General features: G+C 44.3%; 1 protein-coding gene across 1 annotated transcript; it reads left to right on the top strand.

The window, feature by feature from the left end:
- The first annotated feature begins 9,388 nt into the window (after positions 1-9,388).
- On the top strand, positions 9,389-22,951 carry LBHD2 (LBH domain containing 2). Its single transcript, XM_085317398.1, has 4 exons — positions 9,389-9,501; positions 14,401-14,491; positions 18,323-18,518; positions 19,670-22,951. Exons 2-4 carry the CDS (start codon positions 14,402-14,404, stop codon positions 19,744-19,746), a joined length of 363 nt encoding a protein of 120 aa, XP_085173524.1. The 5' UTR covers positions 9,389-9,501; position 14,401; the 3' UTR covers positions 19,747-22,951.
- The last annotated feature ends 1,220 nt before the right edge of the window (positions 22,952-24,171 follow it).

Here is a 24,171-nt window from a genome sequence, read left to right as displayed (position 1 = left end):
CCGGCGCGGCGCGGCGGTGCCCCCGCGCATCAGCGCGCTGCCCCGTTACACAGGTCGCGGCGCGGTCCCGGCGGCAAAGAGCCGCCACCTGCAAACCCGCCGCTTCCCCGGCGGCTCCGGGCTGGAGCCCAGACGGCCAGAAGTTCCTATCTGCTGCCCGTGGGCAAAGCCCACCCGTGTCGCGCCTCGGCTGGGCGCTTCTCCGGCCCCGGGCGCTTGTGCGGAGCGGTGGCTCTCAGCTTGCAAAATGCTGTGCGGAGGGAAGAGCACGGGAAATCCATTGTAACGCTGTCTCAGGAAAAGCATTTTACTTCCCTACATAGTTGAAGGGAGTTGCGGGGGAAGGAAGAACAGAAACTGTGCTTCTGCATTGCTTTTTCCTCTGTATGCATTTTTTTTTCATAAAGGATATTGAGAATCCGCAAAAGAATGGGTTCTCCTTTAAAAACAAATCTCATCTGGCAGCTGAAAAGCTTGTTTGAAGGAATCCTACCGAAGAGAATAGCACTTAGAGGACTGTTGATTTATGGTTTGTGAGCATCTCAGCTGTTCATTTATTTCATTTTTTTTCAAGACAACTTTTGAGGCAAGGAAGTGGGTAACGAAACATAAATGCAAGACAATGATGCTTTTGCTTGCAGCTTAGCTGAATTTGGTGAAAGAACACTGCTTTTTCCATCAGGTAGCAAATACCACATGTATGATTATTTGTATAGAAAGAAAGAACCTACTTTGTCCTGTAAATGAGGACTATGTTTCACTCCGAGCAAGGGGTGTGAATATTTTCCTACTGCCAAGTGAGCATACCACAAAAATTTTCTTTTAATCTGGGACAGAGATGTGTTTGTGTATTTCTGAGTATGGCTGCAGTTGGCRGAGGGGTGTAGGTGAGACTGGATATAGCATAAACCTTTGAAGCCACACTGAAGTGATACACATAGAGAACTCCCTTTCCATGAGTCTTTTCCTGGCTGAGATCTTTACTGCAACCCTATAGTTGGCTGTATAGTGACAGAAGACCTTCTGGCTATAGGTTCAAATCTTACTGAAGCGCCTAGAAGTTTGTGTTCGCTTCTACCCTGGAGTCTGGCTCTGTTCACAATGCCTTCTTATGAGTCGCCTGAAAACGAAGGTGAAGCGGGGAAATCTGCCCACACACAACCAGTCCCAAGCCAGTGTTTTCCATCTCTTAGATTTAATGAGCAACAAATTTTGTGCCCAGAAAAGAGTTCAGCTCACAGATCAGGATTTTGGTAATTAATATTCCATTTAAAAACATGTTTGCAGAGAGAAAACAAACAAACAGCAAACTATGTAACCTACTTTCCTTGCTTTTCTGATCTGGTCCGACAATTTGTCAATTGTGGTATTTCCTCTGACATCTCTGGTACATTACTTTAGCAGAAGATGTGAATGTGCAAATACAGTTGCTACTTTCCCTCCCTTCTCACAATGATCTCTTTGTATTAAGCAACAGGTTTTTGCATAGATCAGGTATCAAACCACAGTGTCACAGACCACAGTTGTTCCTTCTTTCTCATTTCTGAAACTATGCCCCTATATTTGAGCCTATTTAACCAATAGGTCTATTTTGGAGGAGTCAGTCGCAGACACCTCAATCCAGGGCGGCTCCTACATTACTGAAGTCAGAGGGAGCCCTGCTGTGACTTCGATGAGAACAGCATCCGCCTCTCAGCGACAGCCCTTCCCTTTGCTCCTCAGACTTGTGTACATTCTCTGGAAAAATCTGTAAAGGAATCAATTTCCTGCATTTTCCTTCTTCAAAGGAAGACTTTATTGCCTGTGAAAACTGCCAACCAATAACAATTAGGTAGAATGGCAGAGACTGGTTGGTACCAACGGGTCCTTAAGAGCATATTTACCCTGCTATTTCAGCCTTTGCTCCCCTTTGATTGTAAGTCCTTAGGGGCAGGGACCATCTCTCCTTCATTGGTTTGGAGAGAGGTGGCCAGTACCGTCCTTGGCAGAAGGTACACGGGAGCTGAAAGAAGCTGTATCTGGCTGGACAAGTCCCTGCTTGTTGTCGGTGCTGCCCTGTGTGATCTCGCAGGATTTTGTCCCGGAGTCCCAATGACAGGACCTTGAGGAATATAGCAACAGTCCATGTCCAGCACTGGGATTCAGAACAACTTCTATAAGATGTTACTCATTTTTTCAGCTGACTTCTGTCTCTGACACACATGTATACACTGCCTCTCTGCAAATATTTAGGAGACTTCCAGATCCACAAGGTGCCTGTTACTTGGCAGAAAGACTCATAGCCCTATTAATGCATATATGCTCTCAGCATTAATGATTMATTCAAAAAATATACTGCATTTTTCTTTTTTTTTCAGTAATTTCTTTCCTTTTTTTCTAATCTCTGTGTTATCCTTGCCTGCCATTGTGCCCATCCCTACTGTGATAGCGCACACTGCTCTCACATCCTTCATCTCAGGCTGTGGCAACTCCCCATACTTTGGAAATTCAATTAAGTTTCAGAGTTTTAATTCCTAGAGAAGAACAGCTGCATYGCTGGTATTAGGCTGTGATGTTGTGACACCTGCTGTTGTTCTGTTAATTACCAATACGGAACATTAGAAGTCCCTTCTGTGACTTTGTTCTCCTTGAAGTGTCTGTGTTTTTTTAAATTTTTAATCAGTCTTTTCCGCTTCTGTTGCTTTAGCTGTACTWCATTCTGTACTAAATGGCTCAATATTGCATGATATTACAGCATTGATARCACCTTATTTTCATGTCCCCAAAGTTGCAAGGAAATAACTCATCTGTCTTTTAAGTAAATAGAGTGCTACATACCTAACATTATCCTCTTTCTGTTACCTATAAATGAGCCCATTTTGACAGACTAACTGGAGCCCCCTTTCACAGTGCTTTCCAGAAGAACATTAGACATTTTGCCATCCATCTCATGACGGTTCCATCTAACAATTACATACTCTGTGTTATTGTTCTAAGACACTTTTTCCCACTCATTTTCTGTTAATGGGACTGTGGTCTGAATTCAAGACAATCCACTAATACTTAGGGAATAGCAGAAAGCAGCTCAGGAAGCTAACTTTCATGTCTCACCAGTTCCCACAGCTGCTATAAGGTGAGGGACAATCATTGCACAAACAGTACCAAAGACAGAAGAACCATCATCTTCCAAGGAAGATCCCAGAAATAGATATAAGTAAWGACATTTCTTTCTGAGACCATCTAGTAGCTGTTGCTCTGAGTTAGAAGGAATGATATGTATGTTTGTAAGGTGCTGGATTTATAAGATGTTTTTAACAGAGTGAAGTCAATTCAAGACCCTCTGCATGTGCAGAGTCAGAAACAYGCTGCTCAGCATAGGCATTTAAGATTCTCAAAGCAAATCCTCAGTGAGATAGTACTTGCACTGCTAGTACTAGAAGAGATACTTCTAAAAACCTTTAACAGCTCGTTGAGGCTTATCTTTAATTTTGATGGGGTTATTTTCTTAATGAGGTCCTTTCACATCAATCAGCTGCCGAATCTAATGTTAAAAAGAAAAAAAAAACTCCAACTTTCTTTTGGCACGTATTCCATGAAAACTCTGTGGAGATTTCCATGATACCGAGGTCTACTAGCATTCGGAAGAGCTTGCTTAGTCATTCTTCCCATCTGCTCTATTTCTTTCTCCCTCCCGTTGCTCCACACATACTTCCTGGCTGTCTGCTCCTCATCCCTATCTCCGTGTGTCCTGGCTGACTGCCCCAGTCTCCTCCTTGTGCCTATCACTTGTGGCATCTTCCATGAGGAAGCTCAGGTAGTTTAGAGCTGAGATCAAAGAGTTGAAGAAAATGAGCTTCTATAAAGCAGCCAGGAAAAAAGAAAAAAAGAAAAACCCACAAAGGAAGCACCCATAGCAAGCAGCATTACTAACATCTTGCTAAAAACTTCAGAGTTAAATCATCCCCAAGTCATTAGATTAACATGGACATGTTTTAGTTCTTTTACTTTCTGTTTTTGACCATTTATGAGTCAAGTTTCTAGCTTCTCTTGGCAATTAGGACTAGTGGGAACTTCCACAGTTACAATAATTTGGAAGTTGAGATTTGTGTGTGATCATTGTACTCCAGGAGCTGGGGATATAAGATGAAAAATGGAAACCATCAGCCCCACCACGCAACAACAAAATTCAAGGAAGCTGAGTGAGCATGATCTGCCATTTTTGTACAATGCAATGCAAACCTGAATTTTCTAGTGTTGGGAGTCCACAGATGAGAGTTTGAGAATGATGGTGATATTTATCCCAGTAGCTGCTTTGGAGTAGGCAAAGTAAAAATTGCAGCTCTTTGCGAAGTTAGTGGAGARGCAGCACAGCCTGCAAATAGCAGCCTCCTACCCCTTTTCACTCTCCTAAACTACATGCTGTGTCTCATGCCGAAATGCCTGCTCCTCCACATCAAGAGTCATTTCATCTCACTGCTTCCTGAGAGAGATCGACATCTCCTGTACAGCGCACGTCGCTGAGGAGAGGAAGGCCGCTTTGGCCTGTGGAGAGCAGCACTCAAGTACTGCGTGGGTGGCAGAAGACAAGAGCTTCTGAAACGAGGGAACAGAACAGATCTCTAATCTCCAGACTCTGACACATATCGCACTTTTCTCAGTTGCTTAGGAAAGAGATTTGCATCCAAAAAGAAGTGGGAGGTTTAAATAGGAGTTCATACACATGCACATTTATCTTCAGTGGTCCATGCTGTAATTTGTATTTCTCTAGTCCCACATGTCCACTACAGACGTACAACCAGAGGAAACAAATATACTGTCCAAGTTCCTATTTGCAATGTCCAAGAACTTACCTCAGAAGGCACTCACACTGAAAGTGGAGGCTCCAGAGTAGCACTGGGGTAAGCACGTTCTTGGGGAGTGTYGAGATGCTGAAGCTGGCATCCCACTCTCTGGGGCAGAGTCCTAACTCYGGATGGCACAAATACGTATTTGGCCATAAGCATCACATGGCTTAAGCCATAGTTCAGTCATACCATGGAGAAAAAGGGGAGTAGCATCTTTCCTTGATCTCACACTACATCATGCCCAACATCTCAGCATCTAGCACATATTGCTGAACAGCTTTAGATATTAGGGAGGTTGTTGGCTAGTGTGTGGATCATTGCTGTTCTAAGATTGCTTTTACTGAGTTCATTAAGACCTTGAAGGATATGCTTCCCCCCACTGAAAACAATGTCTGATCGTTAAGGGATGTCAAAAGCAAAGGGCACTTAGGGCAGAGCACAGAAGAGCTGGATCCAAAGAAGCAGCTGGCCCTAGAAAACTCTGACTGACATTTCCTTGCAGGGATGCACACCTTCTGGTGTGCTGTTTACAGCCCCTTCATTTCTTACTTGCCATGACAACTGTAGCTCTGTCCTAGATTACCCACGCACCAGCCCTGGCTGAACTGCCAGCCTGATTTGCTGCATCAAAATGGTCTAAATAAGGTGCCCTTTCCCCTCATGGGTGGAAAAAGCTCCTTGGACCTGGCTGTTATTTGGGAGTCACCAAGCAGGGTTTCCTGTGGCTTGCTGAGACTGTCCAGTTTGCATGAATTTAGCAGTGGACCTTTACTTCTCCCCTCCAACACAATTCTAACATGTGTCCTGTTCCAATTCCCCTTGGAATCAATAGCTCTTTTATAATTATTTTTGTGGCATACACAAAGCTTGGACTCCTTGAACGGAGAAAAGTTTGTATTTATCCAGAGCTTTTAATGGGGTGAAGGGAGGGGTGGAGGCCCAAGGTTGAATTCCTGGTTTGTTTGAGGCGCTATCTGAAATCAGTGGGAACTGTGTGCGCACCGCAATTGCATGGGCGAGCTCCGAGACCTCCGTGTTTACAGTACTATCGAAACAAGGCAAAGAGCATGGAGCCGCTGGGCTCCTTTGCAAAGGGGCGGGGTGGGGGACTTCTCTTGAGCACAATTTAAATATGGGGTTGGTAAAGCCCCTGGGATTGTCCCATTGAAATAAGAAGGGGAGGTCACCCATTTCTGCAGTGCCAGAAAATGATAAATTTGCACATGTAGCAGAGGTTCAAGGCCAATTTCTGCAGCCTATCTGCACTTACTTGTTACAAGGTGAACTTTCAATGTGGTATTGTTAGGCTGTTATCACAACATTTCCATTAGAGCTCAGTGGGGGGAATGATTAACTCCAAAAGCTTGGGAGGAGAGAAGGGAGGAGCCTGCCCCCGAGCAGCTGCTAATCTAATGGCAGCTCTGCCTTGGTGTGGCTGCAGACCCATTTGCTGGCGGGTCACATCTCCACTGCTCAGTTCTCTGTCATCACTGCATTTGGGACAGCTGGAGGAACGAAGATGGTTTCYGAGCATGTGTGGGACTGCTGGATGCAATGATAGTGGCAGTGACCTGATTTCAGAGGTGCTGCTACCTCCAGGGGAGCTGCTCAGGGCTCAGTGCCTTTGCAACGCAGAGTTCCTTTATCAAGGAGTTGGTCTGTAGGCCCCTAGGACTGAAAACTGTGGCTGGTGCTTACTTCTGTTTTGCTGATAAAGTTTATTTGGTTTAGAACTGTCTTCACTGCAATTTGCAGTGAATTTACCCCAAGTAAATGTATCTGTGTGGTGGAGTTGTCTCTCTTCAGGGCAAGGCCAGGAGATCCAGCAGAGTAGTCCCTAAATCAGTTATTTTTTACGAGGAAGCATAGGAGGGCTCTCCTACCCCAGGCAAGGGGTGGCAGGGTGGGGCAGTATCATCTGCCTCTGAGACTTGTAATTTCTTGCTCGCTGTTAATAGCAATACACATGCACACTATCGTATGCCTGCTCTTGGCATTGCCTCATGGGCTGTGTGAAAACAGTTATTATTTCTGTTGTGGTAGTGCAGAAACACTCCCAGCTCCCAGCCCAGCACGATGTGCGACGYGCAACACATCACAGCATGCTTTCCTCAAAGAGGTCCCATACTGTCCCAGAACAAGGGCATGTGACAAACGGGAAGAGGAGGAGATGGTATGGTGACAGCGTGGGTACGTTGCCCTGTTAATGCGCGAGTGAAYGGTTTCAGGTAATTCGTGTGTTTAGATTTCTTTCAGGGGAAATAAAGTAAGAGGAGCTTCGCAGCTGTGTTGTTATCCCTGGTGCCAGAGAAGAAGCTGACTAGCAAGATGGGGCAAGGGAGGGCAAAAGGTTTGCAGGTTAATTGGTGGGGGGGGAGAGGGAGGCAGAAATAGGGTAGCTTGGGAGAAGGCGTTTAGAGCAAACAGCGCTTCCAGGCTGGACTGATCAGCAATGCAGAAAAGGCAGGTTAAAGTAAGAAGAGACAAGAAGAGATAAACAGTGAGAGGCTGTACTGGTGTCATTTCCAGGCTCCGTTTCCACTGAAGCAAAGGCTCTGCATGGCCTCAATAGCTATGCCTTGTTTTTAAAAGATTAAGGAGTACTGTAGAAGGAAGGGTATTAGTTAATGTTTCCTCTAATGTCAGCCAAAGGAGATAATCACCTCTATTAGGCAGATAAAGTGAGTATTTCCCCTTGAGAGAATAAACATACACTGGTAGTTTTGTACACTGGAAACACTGAGCTCTCCAAAATCTTGKTTGGGAAGAAGATATTTTTGCTTTTAAATACTGATGTGTGGGGCTAGGAGAAGGGACTTCTTCCACTCTATGTTCTTCAAGTGATTTTATTTTTATTAACTTTCAAGTAGCTGAGCCCTGGGGGCTGAAGCCCCCTTTGAACATCGCATGCAACACGAGTTCCCCAGAAACTTTGGAGAGGAGTTCAGTCTTGGGCTAGTTCAGTCCATAACAACTTTGCTGAGCCTGGACAAGCAATGGATGTTGTTTCAAGTTATTCAGTACTGTGTGGATTCGTATATACCACTAAACAGCCATGTGAAAATATCTCTAAATAGCAACTGGCCTGGCCTGTATCCAAACCAGAGACCTCAAGGCAAGCAGTTATTCACAGTTAGTAATCCCTTGCATCATTTTCTCTGTCACTGATAGCTGACTCTATATAATAACTGTTCTTAACATCTAATTTTTTCTAAAGAAGAATTTAAGGTAGATGATTTCCTGCTGAATTTTCATGGGTTTAATAACAGTGGTTTTGTAATAGGAAGTAGGATAAAAATCTTCCCAGAGTATTGGATGACATAGTGTTGGATGCACTCTGGTTTCTATACAAGAGTCAACTACTGAATGTAGTCATGAATTTTTAAGGAGTAGAACATCACAGTCTATGAAGTTAGTTTGATCTTTGAGGAGGAAGGAAAATTGCCAGACAAGAATTAAATTCTTCCAAATTGGATGGATATGTGATTTCTTGCTTCCCTAGCTTGCAATAACCATGATCTGTAGCATGAGAAGAAACTCCAGAATGCATTGGACAATTTTCCTCTGTCACTGTTTTTGAATAAAATTAGTGTGCAGTTAAGCCAGTGTTGTAAATCTTGGTAGGAAGGCCTCCAGAGCAGGTAGATTTATTTAATCACTTGGGCTGGAATCCAAACCACTGAAGGATATAAAATATGTACACTAGTGCCATTCACTTCACTGAAAACACCTTTTTCCCATCCAAGGAAATAGCTGTGGCTGGCATCACGATATATTTGGCAAGCTGTAGGGATAAACAAATTTCTCAAAAAATCATCTTTGGCTCAGATACTGACTATATTTCTGCACTATAACCTCTCAAGTTCCTCAGCTAAGACCTTTTGACAGAGGGATCATAAGAAATCAGTGATTCGTGCTTTGAAATGGTGGATTCTTACGTCTGTTCACCAGACCTCTCCATCCTGATTCCAGTCAAACTGTTACTTTCAGTTTGGAGTAGACCTTTCTGAACATCAATTCTGCTGTGATATTTGTAAGAAACATGCACTAATGAAATCTTAACATACCCTTCTTTCAGCATATTTTGTTTTCTTTGTGTCTTGACCATTAGCTTTTTGAACAAGAATTTAATTCCTTAATGTTTTGTATTGTGTTTCAGCAAGCCCACTGGCACTCTGAAGTAAGGCTATACATTTTTATTTTCTGATTCTCCAAATATCACCAAAATTACTGTCTGGAAGAATTTTGGTGTTTCCCAATTTCAGCAAATTTTATGTAGCTTACACTAAGGAGTAAGGTTTCTCATCAGAAAAAGTGTGAGATGCCACAGTATTTTAGTTAGGAGCTTTGAGTGTTTTTAGAACATTAGTTGCCTCAGTAATTCACTAGGTATGCTACAARCTACATCCTTAGCAAAATCAATTTCCATTTGGTCTAGAAAATTGTGCAGACCTCTGAAGTAGGAGTTTCTGCCACCTCCTTCTGAAGCAGCAAATTTACAGTAGTACTCTTTCATGTTGGTCTCTGCCAGCTTTGTCATTCTGGTTGCACGCTCTGACACTGTTATATTGTCTCTTTCAGACAGTTTTAGGATTTGTTTGTGCAACACTTCGTCAACAAAGTGAACATCTGCAGCAAGGACAGTTTTCGGAAACGACATCCTTTTATGTGATTGAAGGTAATGTGCTGCTTTTGTGACCGTCTCGTACTTGGCATTTGTTCCACTCCAAATCTCATGCTCTGGCCGGGCTTCCCCTTTCCTGTCCCTCCTGGGTTGGCCTGGGGACCCAGAGACCTGCCTCTTGCAGAGCTGTAGATTGCATTTTCTGCCATCCCCATGGTCCAGAAATCACTTGCCCCAACTTGGACCTTAGTTTAGACAATTTTGCAGCTTTTTGTTTAAAGTGACTGTGTGAGCTCTGCGAGCCACAGGACGTGGCTYGGTCTGTCTTTGAGCAGACTCCTGGCAATCGCCTGTGGACTTGTCCCCAAAGGTGCAGCGAGGCCACTGGAGCGGTCATCRGTGCAGCCCGTGGGCTGCCGGCCCGGCGAGCCCACACTGCCCCCGGCCCTGCGCGGCGCCCGGGGCAGTTACACGCGCTGTGGTCCAGGCCTCAAAATGCACCAAAGTGGGACGCCTGCCGTAGAAAACACGTTTGCTGTGCAGTGCTGGCGTGGATCTGGAGCTTCTGTCATGCAACCTACCTGTTAGCCTTATCCACATAAGTGCTTCGTGTTTTCAAAGCTTGAAGGCATTCTGCATTTAAGTACCGTTTTGCAACCTGGAATTTCACAGGTCAATTATGCCTGATGTGCAAAAGCTAAAATAAAAATGTGTGTATTGTTTCTGAGCGCTTTCTGACAGTAGGTGGTTTAGCACTTGTCAGCCTATATATTACTCTGTATGTTACTAACCTTCTTAGCACAGTTACAAACAGCAGAAACTGGGCTGTTTGTTTGCCTCATGCCTCTGGAAAAAAAAATCAGAATAGGATGGTCCTGCAGCTGTAGCTGTTGCATTTAAGACAATCTTCTCTACATACAGTTTTTTTTTCACAGAAAGGCAAGAAAGGATTTTGCTCCTTTTCTCCTAACTGGTACATCTGAGCTTAATTAAACCTAGGGGAAGTAAATGCATCTCTTAATTCAATGCTAGAAGCATTTTAAGGTTCAGAGTAGGTGACTCATCCACTAGAAGAGAATTTATTCTTCGTTTGTAAATGCTATTTATTGCTTTGTTTTGCATCACAATAGCTACTGTATATCATTGGTGATATCAGCACCTACCGTATATAAAATTAATGGAAGACACAGTTTAAAGGATGGGATAGTTCTTATGATAAACTGCTTGTATCCACTACTCTTTGTTGTATGTTAGTACTTCCCCCATAAAAGCAGCAGTAAAATTGGATCAATACTTTCCATCAAAACCACTTGAAAAATAAAAAGTTCTCCTGTACATATATCATGCCATAGTTAAAAGAGCCCTAAGCAACAACCAAACCCCCTTTTCAGATTCAGTGGCTTTATAAACAATTCCTCAATGCCCTACAAGTGATTTCTAAGCATCAGATGAATTGATTTGCAGCTGTATTTTCAGTTATTTTATTGCTGGTTATTTTTAGAGTTAAATACTTAGTTAGGCTTGTTAGAAGCATTACTGCGTTCACAGCCCATATAGATTTCTTCTGCTCTCTGTTACTGTTTCTAAGTGGAGATTGAGAACAATTAATCTATTCCAGTTAGAGTCTAATTCTTTTGCCAATTACATGGCCCCGTGTTCTTTTCTGAAATGCATGAAGTACAATCTCTTCTGCCATCCTATTCAATCAAACCCTTAAGTTGCACAGATTTTTGAAATGGCCTGGGCTTCAACAGCTTGGGAGCTGATTCACTGAGGCATCTGCTGTAACACTGGCAGGACTGTCACCGTTTTCCTAGCCAGAATCGTTTGTCTTTGTCATTTAGAAATAATCTGCAGRGTGTAATGCAGTCTTCGGGAAGCACGGAGTCCGTTATTGCTCAATAATAGAATTTCATGCAGTCTTAACAACATCTCTGAGCCTACATGACACATTTGGAAGTGCATGAGTGGATGTATATCTCTAATGTGCTATGGAACAAGGACAGAGAACTGATTTAAGGACGCGGTGCGTATTGAAAAAGTGTGGAAATAAAATGGCCAGCCGGGGAATGGGGGGCAACAGCAGCAGCCACTGCTGGATAGCAGGGACCGAGTCCTGGGACACATAGCAGTGTGACATGTCTTCTCCACGGCAACCCAGCCCAAGCCTTCATAAATCCCAGCACCCCACAAAGCCACTGAGATTATTTCCAGGCTGAAACACACATTTTCTCATCCAAGTCCCTTTCTCTGCTACCCAGAGTGACTGGGAATGGGGCATAAACCTTGAAAAGGTCATAATAGACCCCCAAGTAGGAGACCAGGACCAGACCAGGAAAAAAGGTGTGAACCAGCTGCTGAGGGAACACCTGGAGGTAATGAGAGGGAGGAGGGCGATGGAAGGAATGGGGCACTGCTTTTGGTTAAAGAAGAGTGCTAGGGCACTCTTCACTTGTCATTAGCCCTTTCTCTCATGCCACTAGCAGCAGGCATAGCTGGAACTGTGGTCATGGCTCTGGGAAAGGGCTTCACTATTTCCAAGTCACCAGTCTCTCAGGGCTGTACTGACAGATGCCTAGTGGTGTGGCTCACTAGGTAATGCAGGAATAAGAGTGTGCCTGAAAAAGCCTCTATTTTGCCAATTAGGTGGTTGTCGGGGGGGGGTCATCCTGCTCCTTTCTTCCTGGGGAGRGGGACAAGTCCAAGCAAGGGCAGTGAGCTTGAAATGCTATTTCTGGTGGGCAGAATTTGTCCCTCTTCTGCATGACTGTGGCTCCAGGTGCGTTTAGATCATGTTAGATCAGGACTTTGGTTTGGTGCTTCGCTTAGCTTCAGTGCCCGGTCTTGCTCTCCTGTTGCGTGTGCACATCAGAAAGCATGCCGTTCAGTTAGGTGCCTGTCAGTCACAGACTGGCCTTTCAAGGCGTGCTGAAACCTTCAGGCTCTGCCCTGGCCCACAGCTGAGCTCAAATTTCTCCAAGGTCTGTGGTGCCCTTTTTTTAGATACGATGCAGTGGGAGTGAAAGTCTCTGTGGTATCATGCTGCTCTGTGCTATAGCTAATTAATGTTATTGTGAAGGGTTTTGGAGTAATTGCAGATATTGTAAAATTTAGTTTTGTGGAGTAATAGGTAATGTAAGCCTGGAAGAAGTTATGCTTAAGATGTTTTAGTTTGCAGTTCTCCGTAGAAACAGCYTTGACAATGAAGGCTTTGTGTGTGAGATGGGACCAGGATTGATGGCAGTATTTAGTCGTGCCAGAGGGGTGCTGTGGCAAGTCATGGGACAGTGTAACCGATGGCCTGTGTCCTGCAGGAGGTTCAGGCAGTGAAKAGCTCCTGCAAATACTGAATAGTGGCTCAGAAGAATGAAATGCCCTGGGCCAAACCCACCTAGAGCTAAACTCACCAGAGGAGGTGATGAATTTCCATCCAAAATTAACTTGGTCTGTTTAGCCTATAGGTCAAACAATGTAGTTCAACCTTTGTTTGCTGCTATGTGCTTAATACACGTTATAAAGTTTTCAGACACTGTCCTATAATTTTTCAATGAAAGGGCCAATGTTGTATCCATAAATCTCAAATGCAAGGACAATCCTAATGCTATGGAGGTGCAGATACCAGCCATGGCAATGATTGCTGTGCGACCGGCCCTGTGCCAGTGCCCAGCCGGCTCTGATCACTCTCCTCCTGGGTGCTAAATGCCAAGTGAAAYGGGGCCAGAGCAAGGGCCAGAGCTGTTGTGACTTGGGTGCCAAACAGCACTGAGAGATGGTTAACAGTCACATAAGCAGCTTAGTTCCTAAGTCCGTGACTTAAATGAGATTTGGGTACCAAATATTCTGTGATGCATTTGAAAATCCTATTCAACACCTTCAGGCAACTAAAGATGACTGAAAATCTGGCCCTGGACACCAATACAGCTGGTGTGTTTGGAATTAACAGTTTAAAGAGAAGTGCTGGTTCGTGACTAAATGGAAGAGACATCTGGGAATAGCAAATATTTAAGACACTATGAAGCATCAGATTGTGAATTTTGTTCAAGGTTGATGTTTCATGAGTAACTTCTTTGTCAACAGATGCAATTTCTGAGCTCATGTCTTAATAACAAACAGGTTGCTGATAACATCAGAGGGCTTCCATTTTCCTACGGACAACTCGGGTATACAGGGCTCCTCTCCACCATCCCCAGAGGGGCAGCCAGGGTCGATGTCCCTCTCTCAGTTGTAGCACGAGGCAGTAGCCATCTGCTAGGAGGACTGCTCACGGCAAAAGGGGAGGACATCATTCCTGTTGCTGCTCCACCAGTGCCCCCCACTTTCTGTCCCTCCTGCAGTGCCCTGGGTGGGCTGCCAAGGGGGATGGGTGGAAACGTGCCTCCCTTCCCACCATGGATTTGGCCCCAAATGCTAGCAATACTCCCTGCATGGCATGGCAGTACACTCTGAATGCTCTTGTCTTAAACCTCTGCTTTGCACTCTTTTAGGGAAGAAGGTGAAGCAGATTAGATGTCTCCTTTAAGTGGCTTCTTGCTTCTCTGTGCCAAATGGTCCTCCCCATCCAGAGCCCTAGCAGAAGAGACATGGTTCAGAATTTGCAGCTTTGGCACAGGCTGCCAAGGGCAAGATAGGATGGGGGCTTCTTCTGCAGCCCGAGGGCTTTCCCATGTGGAAACCCAAAGCCCAAGGGGCAGGAGGACAGCAGCACTGTCACACACCTGGTGATCCCAGACATGGCCCGGTGGTGGGATGCTGTGAGCACAGGAACACAAGCAGCAAGCACTCTGAGGGAGGGAATGCTGGCAGGCAAACAGATTTCTGGGGTTATTTAGAAAGGACAGTCTAGCACAATTATTTTAACAAATATAAAAAGCCAATGTTTACATTAAATTCACTGCAGGGCCAAAGTGTAGAGCTGAGTTTTCCAATTCTGTTTTAATGAATTCTGTTTTGCAGCATGACTGAGGTGATGAACACACGGGAACCTGTGATGGAGGAATTTACCTTGAGCCAGTCTCCTGAGGAAGAAGGAGGCCCTTCAACCCAGGTAAATTTAGAAAAACAGGAAAGTCTCCTGAGCTGTTTTTCAAAAGCAATGTAATGCAGCTTTCATACTTTCATGCATATAGATGTTGAATTGCTGAGCACAGCTGACAGAAAAGCAATTCCTGAAATATATGTTTGATCCTACTTAAATTTTGTTTAAAAATGTAAGAATTATGGCAGAAGGGTTTCTTCTGGAGCTGGCCCTCCAAGCACAGTCACAGCGTTAGCAGGCCTCTGGAGGGATGCAGGCAGAGATGTTTGTCACCAATAGCAGAATTGCAAATGTGTCTCATCTTGTTCAGGTCCAAACAACCATCACATGATGAAGACATGCAGCAAATGCCATACCTTTTATACAGCCACACTTTTAATGAGCTAACTTTCTTCATGCTCAAAGAGAACTCCCTTTTTTAAAAAGAGACAATTTGAAATGGTTGTGTAATTAATATAAACGGCTATTACGTGATAGCAGTAGCACTAGTCAGGGCTATATACTGGCAGGTGCAGGAACATTTTCTGTCCGTGGGCAGTCTCACAAACCCACTCACATGCCCACTTATGGTGCAGTTTCAGGCAGGAAGGATCATGATGTCCTGAACTGTCCTTGTGACAACCTACGTTCCCCATTCTAGTCTCTGTGGTTGTGCTCCCGACTCTTGGTGTCACTGTCAGTGGGACAAATCTCCTAAAAGTCTCCCATTGGGCTTAAGTTGCTTCTCAACATGAAACATATTGTTTCAAGCAAACTCCATCTTGCACTCAGAAAACTACACTAAAAGAGGCTGATCAAAGATTGCAAAGCCAAACATTTGGAAGTCAGGAAGGTGAGAACTGCAGTTGCTTGTTTGAGTCTATTTATGTGATTGAAGAAACTACTGCAGATTTTTCCTTGTCTCATCAACTGGATAGTGCTCACTCAAGAAGGACCTTTTCAATATTTTGTTTTCTCTTTTTCACCTAATGCACAGTCCCAACTTTTCATTGTTTTGATATTGTACGTAGTCCAAACTTTGTGCTATCTCCAGCTCCAACTCCACATACGTCTTCAGGGCTTTTCTGTGGTGCCCTGATCATATGCGCCAGAGAGTTTCTTTTTTCAGTTCATTTTTCATGCCTCTCTGGGAGGAGAAGGTGTTATTATGCCTGTTTTAGAGATGGCCAACTGAAGCAAAAAATCCCCAGAAAGCGAGTTATACAAAGTCTGTGATTCAGCAGGAAAACCAGGGCTCTTCCGGCAACTTCCAAGCACTTTGGCCAGGAGACCGTTCTTTCTCTTCCTGCAGTCTCCTGCCCACTTGTTATACACTCCAACTTCTGCAGAAAAAATAAAGTTAAAGCCTACAGGCAGTGCTCTGCTTCCTGCCAGTCCTGACTCATTCCTAGAGGGACCTGGTACATACAGAGCGCCAGTGGAAAAAACATGATGTGATTCGTGTGAGAAGAGACCATATGAGAATGACACAAACAAAAATAGACAATTTGAGGCTGCACAGTTGCCTTTCCTAAATTCTGTTGCTTGACTTTGCAGCCTTAATAATCATCTTCTAGCATATTTTTAGATCTCTGTGTGTCATTTCCTAGGTCTTCAGAAAGCAGATGGAAAAAAACAGATATTCTGTCATACTAGATCTTCTTACTGTTATCATTGGGCTTGGGGACTGGAGATCTCACACACAGCCACCTGAGCTAGTTGAGCAATGACTGGAAGGAGTAGGTCACTTTCAGTTGGGAAAGAGGGCAATTTGCCCATAATTTTGCGGGTATTTTCTGCTAGCTGAGCAATGGAGCACAGCTACCAAAAGATGGTCAGAAATTCTGGAGCAAAAGGCTATTTTCATCTTTTCTTATATTTGGAAATAGCAGTTTAGCAGTTTCTTAAAAATTCCTCCCAACCAAAACATCTGCTAGGGAATTTTCATCCCTAATATAAACAGTTCAGGAGGAGACTGTATAACGGGAAGTTGTGGGGAGCTTCCTGACAGGCACCATAAACATGTTGCTTGTGATCAAGACAAGTTACACCCATGTGAATGCAGCTGCAAGAAGCATTAGAAAGGTTTAGCTTCAGTGATTCACTTAGTTTAGCTGCACTCAGGGGGCTTTCTCACATTCAGAAGTCCTTAGTCGTGTCTGTTTGCTACCCTAAAAATAATAGACAACATTTTTTCATCTGCATGAAGATGCAAAGACTGATGAATCCCCATGGCATGACCGTGGGAAGTGAGGGCATGAGGACAGGAATTATTGTCCTTGACTGTTCCCAGCCATGCAACCACATACAGAGGTTGCAGCTCTGTCTGCTTCCTCTTGTGGCAATGCCAAAAACACTCTTGGTGCTTTCCAGACACATTGGAAGAGACCTGCCTCTTCCCTCAGGGCTTGCTTCCCTGTGCTGGCATTGATGCCAAGTGTGACAACCAAACAGCAAGCAGTTGGTGAGAGCTGCGATGAAGAGAGGTAACWAAAGTCATGCGGCAAATACCTCCAGCGGGCTCTAACATTACGGTCTCAGCTGTTTGCTATTGCACACCAGCTCTACCAGCCATAGCAAAGGGCTGGGTTGTCAAGCAGCCAAGACCAAATTGTGCTTTCCCACTTTTGGCATGGCTAGGAAACATCTGCAGGTGTCCACCCATGTGTCTAGCAGGAGCTGTGCTGACACTTCCTATCAGAACCAGATACCCTGATTCTGTTGTACATGCATCACAGATATTTGAGGAGGTTCCTACAGCACACAGCAAATCTGTGGCAATGTCAAGAATTAAATTTGGAAGATTCTTGCTCCCAATCCCTTGTTTAGTCCCCTAGTCTTTGCCTTGCTTTTATTGTTACAAGTGGAAACTTAGCTAGTCAGGAGAAATTTACAGCCTGTTAGTGCAGATATGCAGAAGTTCGAGGAGCCAGGAGATAAGGTTTCAGCAAAGCAGCAACAGAGTTTGTGTTACACTGACATCCTGGAGGATTTGGAATAAATTTTTCTCCCCCCCAAAAAACAGCAGAAAATCCAAACCAAAACAAAGTACACCAAAAGGCTTAAATGAACCAGTTACATTGAAAACAAGAAAGCACTGTTACATATTACAATAATCCTTCACTAAAAATATCTAGTTCAGCTTCAAGCTGTAATCATTGTATAGTGTTTGAGCTGCAGTTTCAATGTGATAAATGAAAATAATAGCTGGCACTATCCTGTGTGTAAAGGTGATCTCTGGGACTACTTGTTTTGCATGAATGCATCATAAAATACAGTATTGCACATTAAACAAAATAGCTTTGCAGAATAGTGGCTTTTTAATAAATTGTCACAGCAAGAAAACATGAATAAATCATATCAAAGTAAAAGGGCAGAAGCTAGAAGGGCTGCAGCAGCCATTTAGTTTAATATTACAGCAACGACCTTTGTGTCCTAAAATCCCACCTGGAGTGAAGCACAAGTGTGAGGCAACAAAACGAAAATTTTCACCTAAGTTTCCAGTCTGTGCACCTTGGGTCACACAAGTCATGACAATTGTCTGCCCAACACGCTGGTGAGAAAAGTTGGATTTCTGGTCCTGGTCTCCTGTCCTTTGCACAGCGAGGGATGGTCTCTGCAGGTGAGAGTGTGCTGAGACCTCTTAATGGGGACTGTGCTTTCGCATCCTCCCTTTGCTGGTGAGGAGCTGAATTTATTAGGTTTTGAAACCCTCCCTGTGCAGGACTACTCGTCTGCTCAAGTTTAGTGAAAGTTGTGATGGACAGATGTAGAAATGATGCTACTGGTGCTCACCCTCTCATTCTGAATATGTGTCCCTGGGCAGTGCTTTGATAGGCATGTCACCAAATGTCTCACCAGGCCTTCCCAGACTCACGTGAGAAGTACCCCAAGCTGACCAAAAGACTACCATCGATTGTGGTGGAGCCCACCGAGTCGGGTGAGGTGGAAAGTGGGGAGCTGCGCTGGCCACCAGATGACCTGAAATCAGCAGAGGAGAAGAGTCTCCTTGGTGACCAAAGAGTCTGCATCCAGCAACAGCAGATGGATCTGGAAGGTCTGAATGAATAATTTTCATCCTTATTCTCCACAGAAAAATAACAGTTTCAGGCCATGTTATGCACTGAAGCTAACAGCACATCAAAGAGCAGTGAGTGCTTGGGGGTTTGCAGTGGCTAGTGCCCAGGAACACCTGCGCTGGAAAGAAAGTCCTATGGGCTTAAAACTTCTTCTTAGCTCTTGAGCATATGGTGTTTAAATCCATGTCAGGTTCACTGCTGGCCATTCAAATGGTCAACAGGCAGTTTAGTGCGCATTCGCATTCACCCTATAATCCTGTTCAGTGCAATCCTGGGTCCCTATCTCCTAGCCTAGAAGCAAAAAATTTAGTAACTGTACATTCAAAGCATCATAGTGGCTCAGGAGTGCGATAATGTAACAGGCACTCACAAATAGGTAGATATGACTAATAGTGTTACTGTGGGATAAATACCTGACTAAAGATAAGAACTTGCCAGAGTATAGCTTGCACAGAAAATGCTCTGGTATGGAGACAAGTCTATTTATTTCTTTTTTGTTTGATCTCAGTGTTCTCTTTTTCCCTTAAAGTGCGACACAGTTTCCATTTCAGTGTACCATCACTTGTTGTCCAAATGCCCAGAGATGGCAGCCAGGATGGTGTGCAAGATGCACCTTCCCATATCTTCAACAGGGCTATGACAAATTGTCTGATCCGATCACCTGCTACTCCAGTCAGCATTTCTGAGTGGTGGCAACTGCAGGGTGTGATCATTCAAGAAGAAATATGAGCCAAATGTATAACCTGATGTCCAGGTGTTGGATGACAGCCTGCAAGGTTTTTGTGTGCAGTGATATTAGGATATGTTAGGTCTTCAGGAGTGAGAGGTCGAGCAGATTTCATGAAGGTAACAGGCTGTCCTCCCATAGCCGTACACTCAGCAGCTCTCCTGCCCACTGGCAGGAGCGGGATCATCACCTCATCTCAGTAATATCCACTCTGAGGTCTGAAGTCCTCTGTAAAGTCAGGCTGTGATGCTCTCAGAGCATCCTACTTCAGGTTGCACTGCTAGTCTGCAAGTACAAGACTGAGCACCCTGATGTGCTGTCTGCCTCACTGAACGGGCAGAACTGAATGAAGGCTGGATACATGCATGGGGAAATACATACTGATGAACTATTTCTTTGCAGATACTTTAGCACATCCAGCTCAAGAAGTGGAAGATGATACAGATACTCTGGAAAGCAGAACTGAAAAGGATGAGTAGGAACTCCATGGCCTCAGAAGTGAAACTTCATTGTGAATGTTGTTGAAAAGCTAACACATTCTGAAGACATGTCAAAGTAATCTGTATTTAAATCTGCAAGGGTTTTATTTAGTTAGTACCTGGTAAGAAGTATATGGGCTTTAGAACTGTTCTTTTGAACATTTTGCTTTTCAGGCTGGGAATCATATTATTTGTTTAATTTTTCCTTGGGAAACAGTGGGACACATTAGGAAATGCATCACAGACATTACAAGATTATAAATGAAAAACGCGCCTAATTTCAATTAGTACATTTCATTGGATTTACCTTTTTAAAGTAAGGTTGCTTTCAAATATCAACAGCAGGACAAAGGGGTTACATTTCTACAGAAGGGATGTCTTAAATCTGAAACCTTTCTTGTTTTTAGCCATTTAAAACTAGCACTGTGATATTATGGACAATAGATGTAATATAATGTCACCATTTGATTTTGTAACTTTTGTATAGAGATGCAAGTGTAAGATTTGCCTACATCGCTACACAGGAACTCTAGGCTACCTTCCAGGTGCAGATTAGAGCAGTTCTCTCCCTTTAACTAGCCTGTGCAAATTCAAACGAACCAGCCTTTTATTAACCATCCTTTCAATAAGGTTCAGAAGTTTTAGGAATACTTTCTTGCTGAACATTGATGAACTGGAATAGCTAGTCACTGCTGTTTGTGGAGTGAGACTGTTGTAGACTTGGTTGGGTGGATTGTGCTGTTTGTGCACACTTCGTGGCCCAGATCCAGCTGTGGTGTAACACCGGTAGAAATAGCTCCTGCTTCCGCCAGGGCTGAATTTGTTCCACCTTGTGAGTAGAAATTGTTGTGATCGTTCTTACAGTATGTTTTGTGTGTAAAACAAGTGAGGAGGCCCAGTCGTTCTTCCCTTGACCTGCACAAGGCAGTGGTTGGGGGGAGTAAAGGGAGCTCAATGGCACAGCCCAAACCGCCTTTGCGTTTTGCGTGATGCCAGGTCTGCACTGGGCCATCTGCAGAAGGAAGAGGAGAAAGTGGGCTGAGATGGGTAGATGCGCCCAGCGTCCATCCTGCCCTTGCAGTACTAATCGCCAACGTGCCCAGGGCTTGGAGTTCCCTCATCCACAGCATAACCTGGTCAGCTTTGGTTGCACAACTCCAATAAAGCCACCTCCAGGAAACCAGAGCTTAAGTTGAGACAAGCTGTCTCTGGACATGTTGGGCCTCCATTGGATTCTTCTTCTCTGCTGCATTTGGGGATGGATTCGGGGGCCTTTTCCACAGGGGTGAGCCCTTTACTGCAGGAACTTTGCAGAGACTCCCTGCCACTGGGCACCATCCCCGAAGAAGCAATGATCTTGGGCCAAAACATTACCCTTTAGACAGTGTTGATGGAGATATTGCCTGTATCAGAAGGAGTTGACTGTTTCAGTGGAAAATGTCCAAGAAAAGCTACAAAGCTGGCATTCTCTGCATCTCCAGGGCTGGATGGGCTCTGTACTTCCAATTAATGTTGCAGCCAGAAAAAGCCGCTTGCTATAGATGGAATGAAATAATAGAATTTCATAGAATTTAATTCCTAAGCTTACTTTCAAGTGCGTTCTGCTATCCAGTAATAATTTTCTCTAAAGGAAACTTCTAATTGTGTGATGATGGATAAAATTTACTGGCCAGGTGTATTAATAAGTTTATACCTTCTTAGCAACCAAATTTAATATATTTACTTACAAAGAATTCTGTGCAATGAATGTTTAATACAAAGGAAAGAGACTATTTTACTTCAAAGCAACATTAATTTATGTACAAAATTATAGCTCATTGTTTGAGGTGTTTGGGATCTAGGACCCTTTCTATAAGCAGTGTAGTACAGTATAACGTGATACTTAAGTTAAACTTTGCTCTTTCAACCTATGTAACAATCTGTTTTGCCTTTTTGACCTAGACTTTCTTACTTCTATCACAGATTTATTTTGTTGGATGAATGGGATTCTGGTCAAAGAACTTAATTTTACCAGAGTAACTGACGGTTTCAAGCGCACCTCCTGAATCTGGTGCCACTTCTGTCACCCCCTTTGCTGGTGACGATTTTCCTGTAAGCTGTGAAAGTGAGACCAAACTTGAGATGAGGGTTTGGGTAAGGTGTGGAGCACTGAGAGGCCAGCGAGCTCGCTGCTGAGCAGGGGAAAGCCCGCTGGCGAGGCAGCTAGGCGGATGCGAGGTGCTCTTTAAACCCTGCTTTTGCATCGACAGTCAAGAAGTTTTATAAAACTGTGGGGAAAACCAGCAGCGATGACGACATATCTTTAGCTGTGTGATTTCCTTTAATCTGCATCTGCCCAGCTCTGTAAGAATGACATTTGATGTATCATTTAATTTGCTTTTCACTTTATAAGAGGAAGAACAGTTATTTGAAACACTTCCCCCAATTTTATATGTTCTCTATCTGCTTTCAGACACTCCCTCCCTTCCTGCTCTGGATGGCCCTTATCCTATTTCCACCTGAGGTCAATGGCACTTCCCCAATAAGTTTCCTGAAGAAACACACAAAATCTTACGAAAATGCCGCACGGCGCTACGTTTCTCATTGCAGTACCTAAAGCTGCAACCCATGTCAAAATGCCTGACTTCATTCCTCCAGCCTAATTACTCCTCTCTTTCCTGCTTCCTCTTTCACGTTGCTCTCTTTTAACCAGCGAGTGGATGCTTCAAACTAAAGCTTTCTACAAAAGCCTCAGTTTAACAGTCACACAAAGCCAAGCTCCTCCTCCCATTTTTATTTTTCTGAACATGGGCCTGAGGCCCTAAAATAGGAGAGCAAGATAGAGAGAAAATTGTTTTATAAAAACAAACCCTATTTATTCTACTTGCAGGTCTATGAGTGTCCACTTACTTTGTCTGTGTGCAAGTGTTGTCTCTCCAATAAACTCAGTAGTTGTTTTGTATTTTTTTCTGGATGAAAAGCTTTGTAGAAACTAAAAAGGAAAAAAAAGATATTCAGTCATATTTTTCTAGTCCAGCTTGTAGAATATTTCTTGTAGTGCAGAAAGGAAGTTTTATGGAGTAAGGCATTGTTGGATTTTGCTCTATTTCAGTTCTTTCTAATTTTGTAAAATGCCACCTGTACATAATACTCGACTAATGTATGTCCTGTAGATGTATTACACTGTTTAGACTATTAAATGCCTATAATGGACCAATTGGAAGAAGTGGTGTAAGCCACAGTGTCTTGGTTTGAAAATACAAAGGGATATTTGTGGAGCTGTGCAGCTCCTGTCCCACAGCAGATATGGAGGAATTAAGCCTTCCTTAAGCCTCCCTTTGCCCCACAGCATATAGCTATGCACACTGGCCCTATTTTGCAGACAAATTCAGAATTTACATCAGTGGCATTTGCCATTTCTCTTGCTTGACCTAGAGCCCTTCCTAGACGAGGCAGCCCCAAACTCCTTGCTTCCATGTTGTGTTTCCTTGTAGGTCTCACTGGAGAGCCCCTCTTGGGCGCTGCTGTCCTGGGGGGGACCTCGTGCAGCCCGCTGTGCTAGCAGCAAGCTGGCTGGCTCATCTGCGTTCACCTTGCAATGCAGTGCACGTTGCAGAGCCCAGCAGGAACTTGCATTACCAGAAACCTATACCCTGTGCCCGAAGAGTGGAGTCATGTGGCAGGGAAGATGAAAGGCAGAGATAATCTGCCACTGAGCAAAGAGTATTTTCTAAAAATGTCACGTTACCAAAAAACTAAAGACCATGTATCTGGAGTGTGAGACTATCACTAATCCTTCCCTGTTCCCTGGAGGCTACGTTCAAAAGTGCCCGCTGCTCACTGAGTTGTACATTGGGGAGCAAATGACGCTGCCTGGCATCGAAGCCAGGTCCTCCTTGGTGAGGACAGGCCACATCGAGACTGTGCCCAGCTGGTGGCTGCAGTGCACTTTTGACTGTGTGCTTCTCCCAGGCATTTCTGCAGCTCTCGGCACCTGCTTGAGCACCCAAGCCCTCCCTGGCACAAGCCCCGGGCCCCAAGGGCTCCCGGGTCACCACGTATGGCTTATAAAAAACAACTCCTCTCAGTCGCCACTAGTCCCCCATGAAGGAAATTTTCTTAATCCTAGGCTGGAGCCAATAAAGCCTCTTTCCCACTACAGCGCTTGCAAACCTGATGCCCAGTATCTTTTAACATTGGAGCTTCGCTTGCACACCGTTCACGGAAAAACTCTGGCCCTGGCATATATTTACACAGAGGAGACAGCAGTAGAAAGGCTGACACTACTTCCCCAGCACCTCCCAGGGTGCTGTGAACCCATGTGTGGTGCACTCAGGAGCTCTCTCCTCCCTCCGGGGCTTTTGTGCACTTTGCATGGTGCTCAGCCACGTCAAGGTGCAGTTAAGTGCTACCTGCTGGCTCCAGAGGATGCAATCTCAGCGAGAG

Source organism: Rhea americana, unplaced genomic scaffold (genome assembly GCF_003343005.1).
Source record: "Rhea americana isolate MKP2758 unplaced genomic scaffold, rheAme1 scaffold_5, whole genome shotgun sequence".
NCBI lineage: Eukaryota > Metazoa > Chordata > Aves > Rheiformes > Rheidae > Rhea > Rhea americana.
Note: the sequence above shows the minus strand (reverse complement) of the source record. Positions and strands in the feature narration are given on the sequence as shown.

Excerpts from the sequence above, each read along its gene's own strand:
- LBHD2 (XM_085317398.1), top strand. The coding sequence starts at position 14,402 with ATGACTGAGGTGATGAACACACGGGAACCTGTGATGGAGGAATTTACC. Across the intron at positions 14,492-18,322 it reads AAGGAGGCCCTTCAACCCAG|GCCTTCCCAGACTCACGTGA; the intron begins GTAAATTTAGAA and ends ATGTCTCACCAG. Across the intron at positions 18,519-19,669 it reads ACAGCAGATGGATCTGGAAG|ATACTTTAGCACATCCAGCT; the intron begins GTCTGAATGAAT and ends ATTTCTTTGCAG.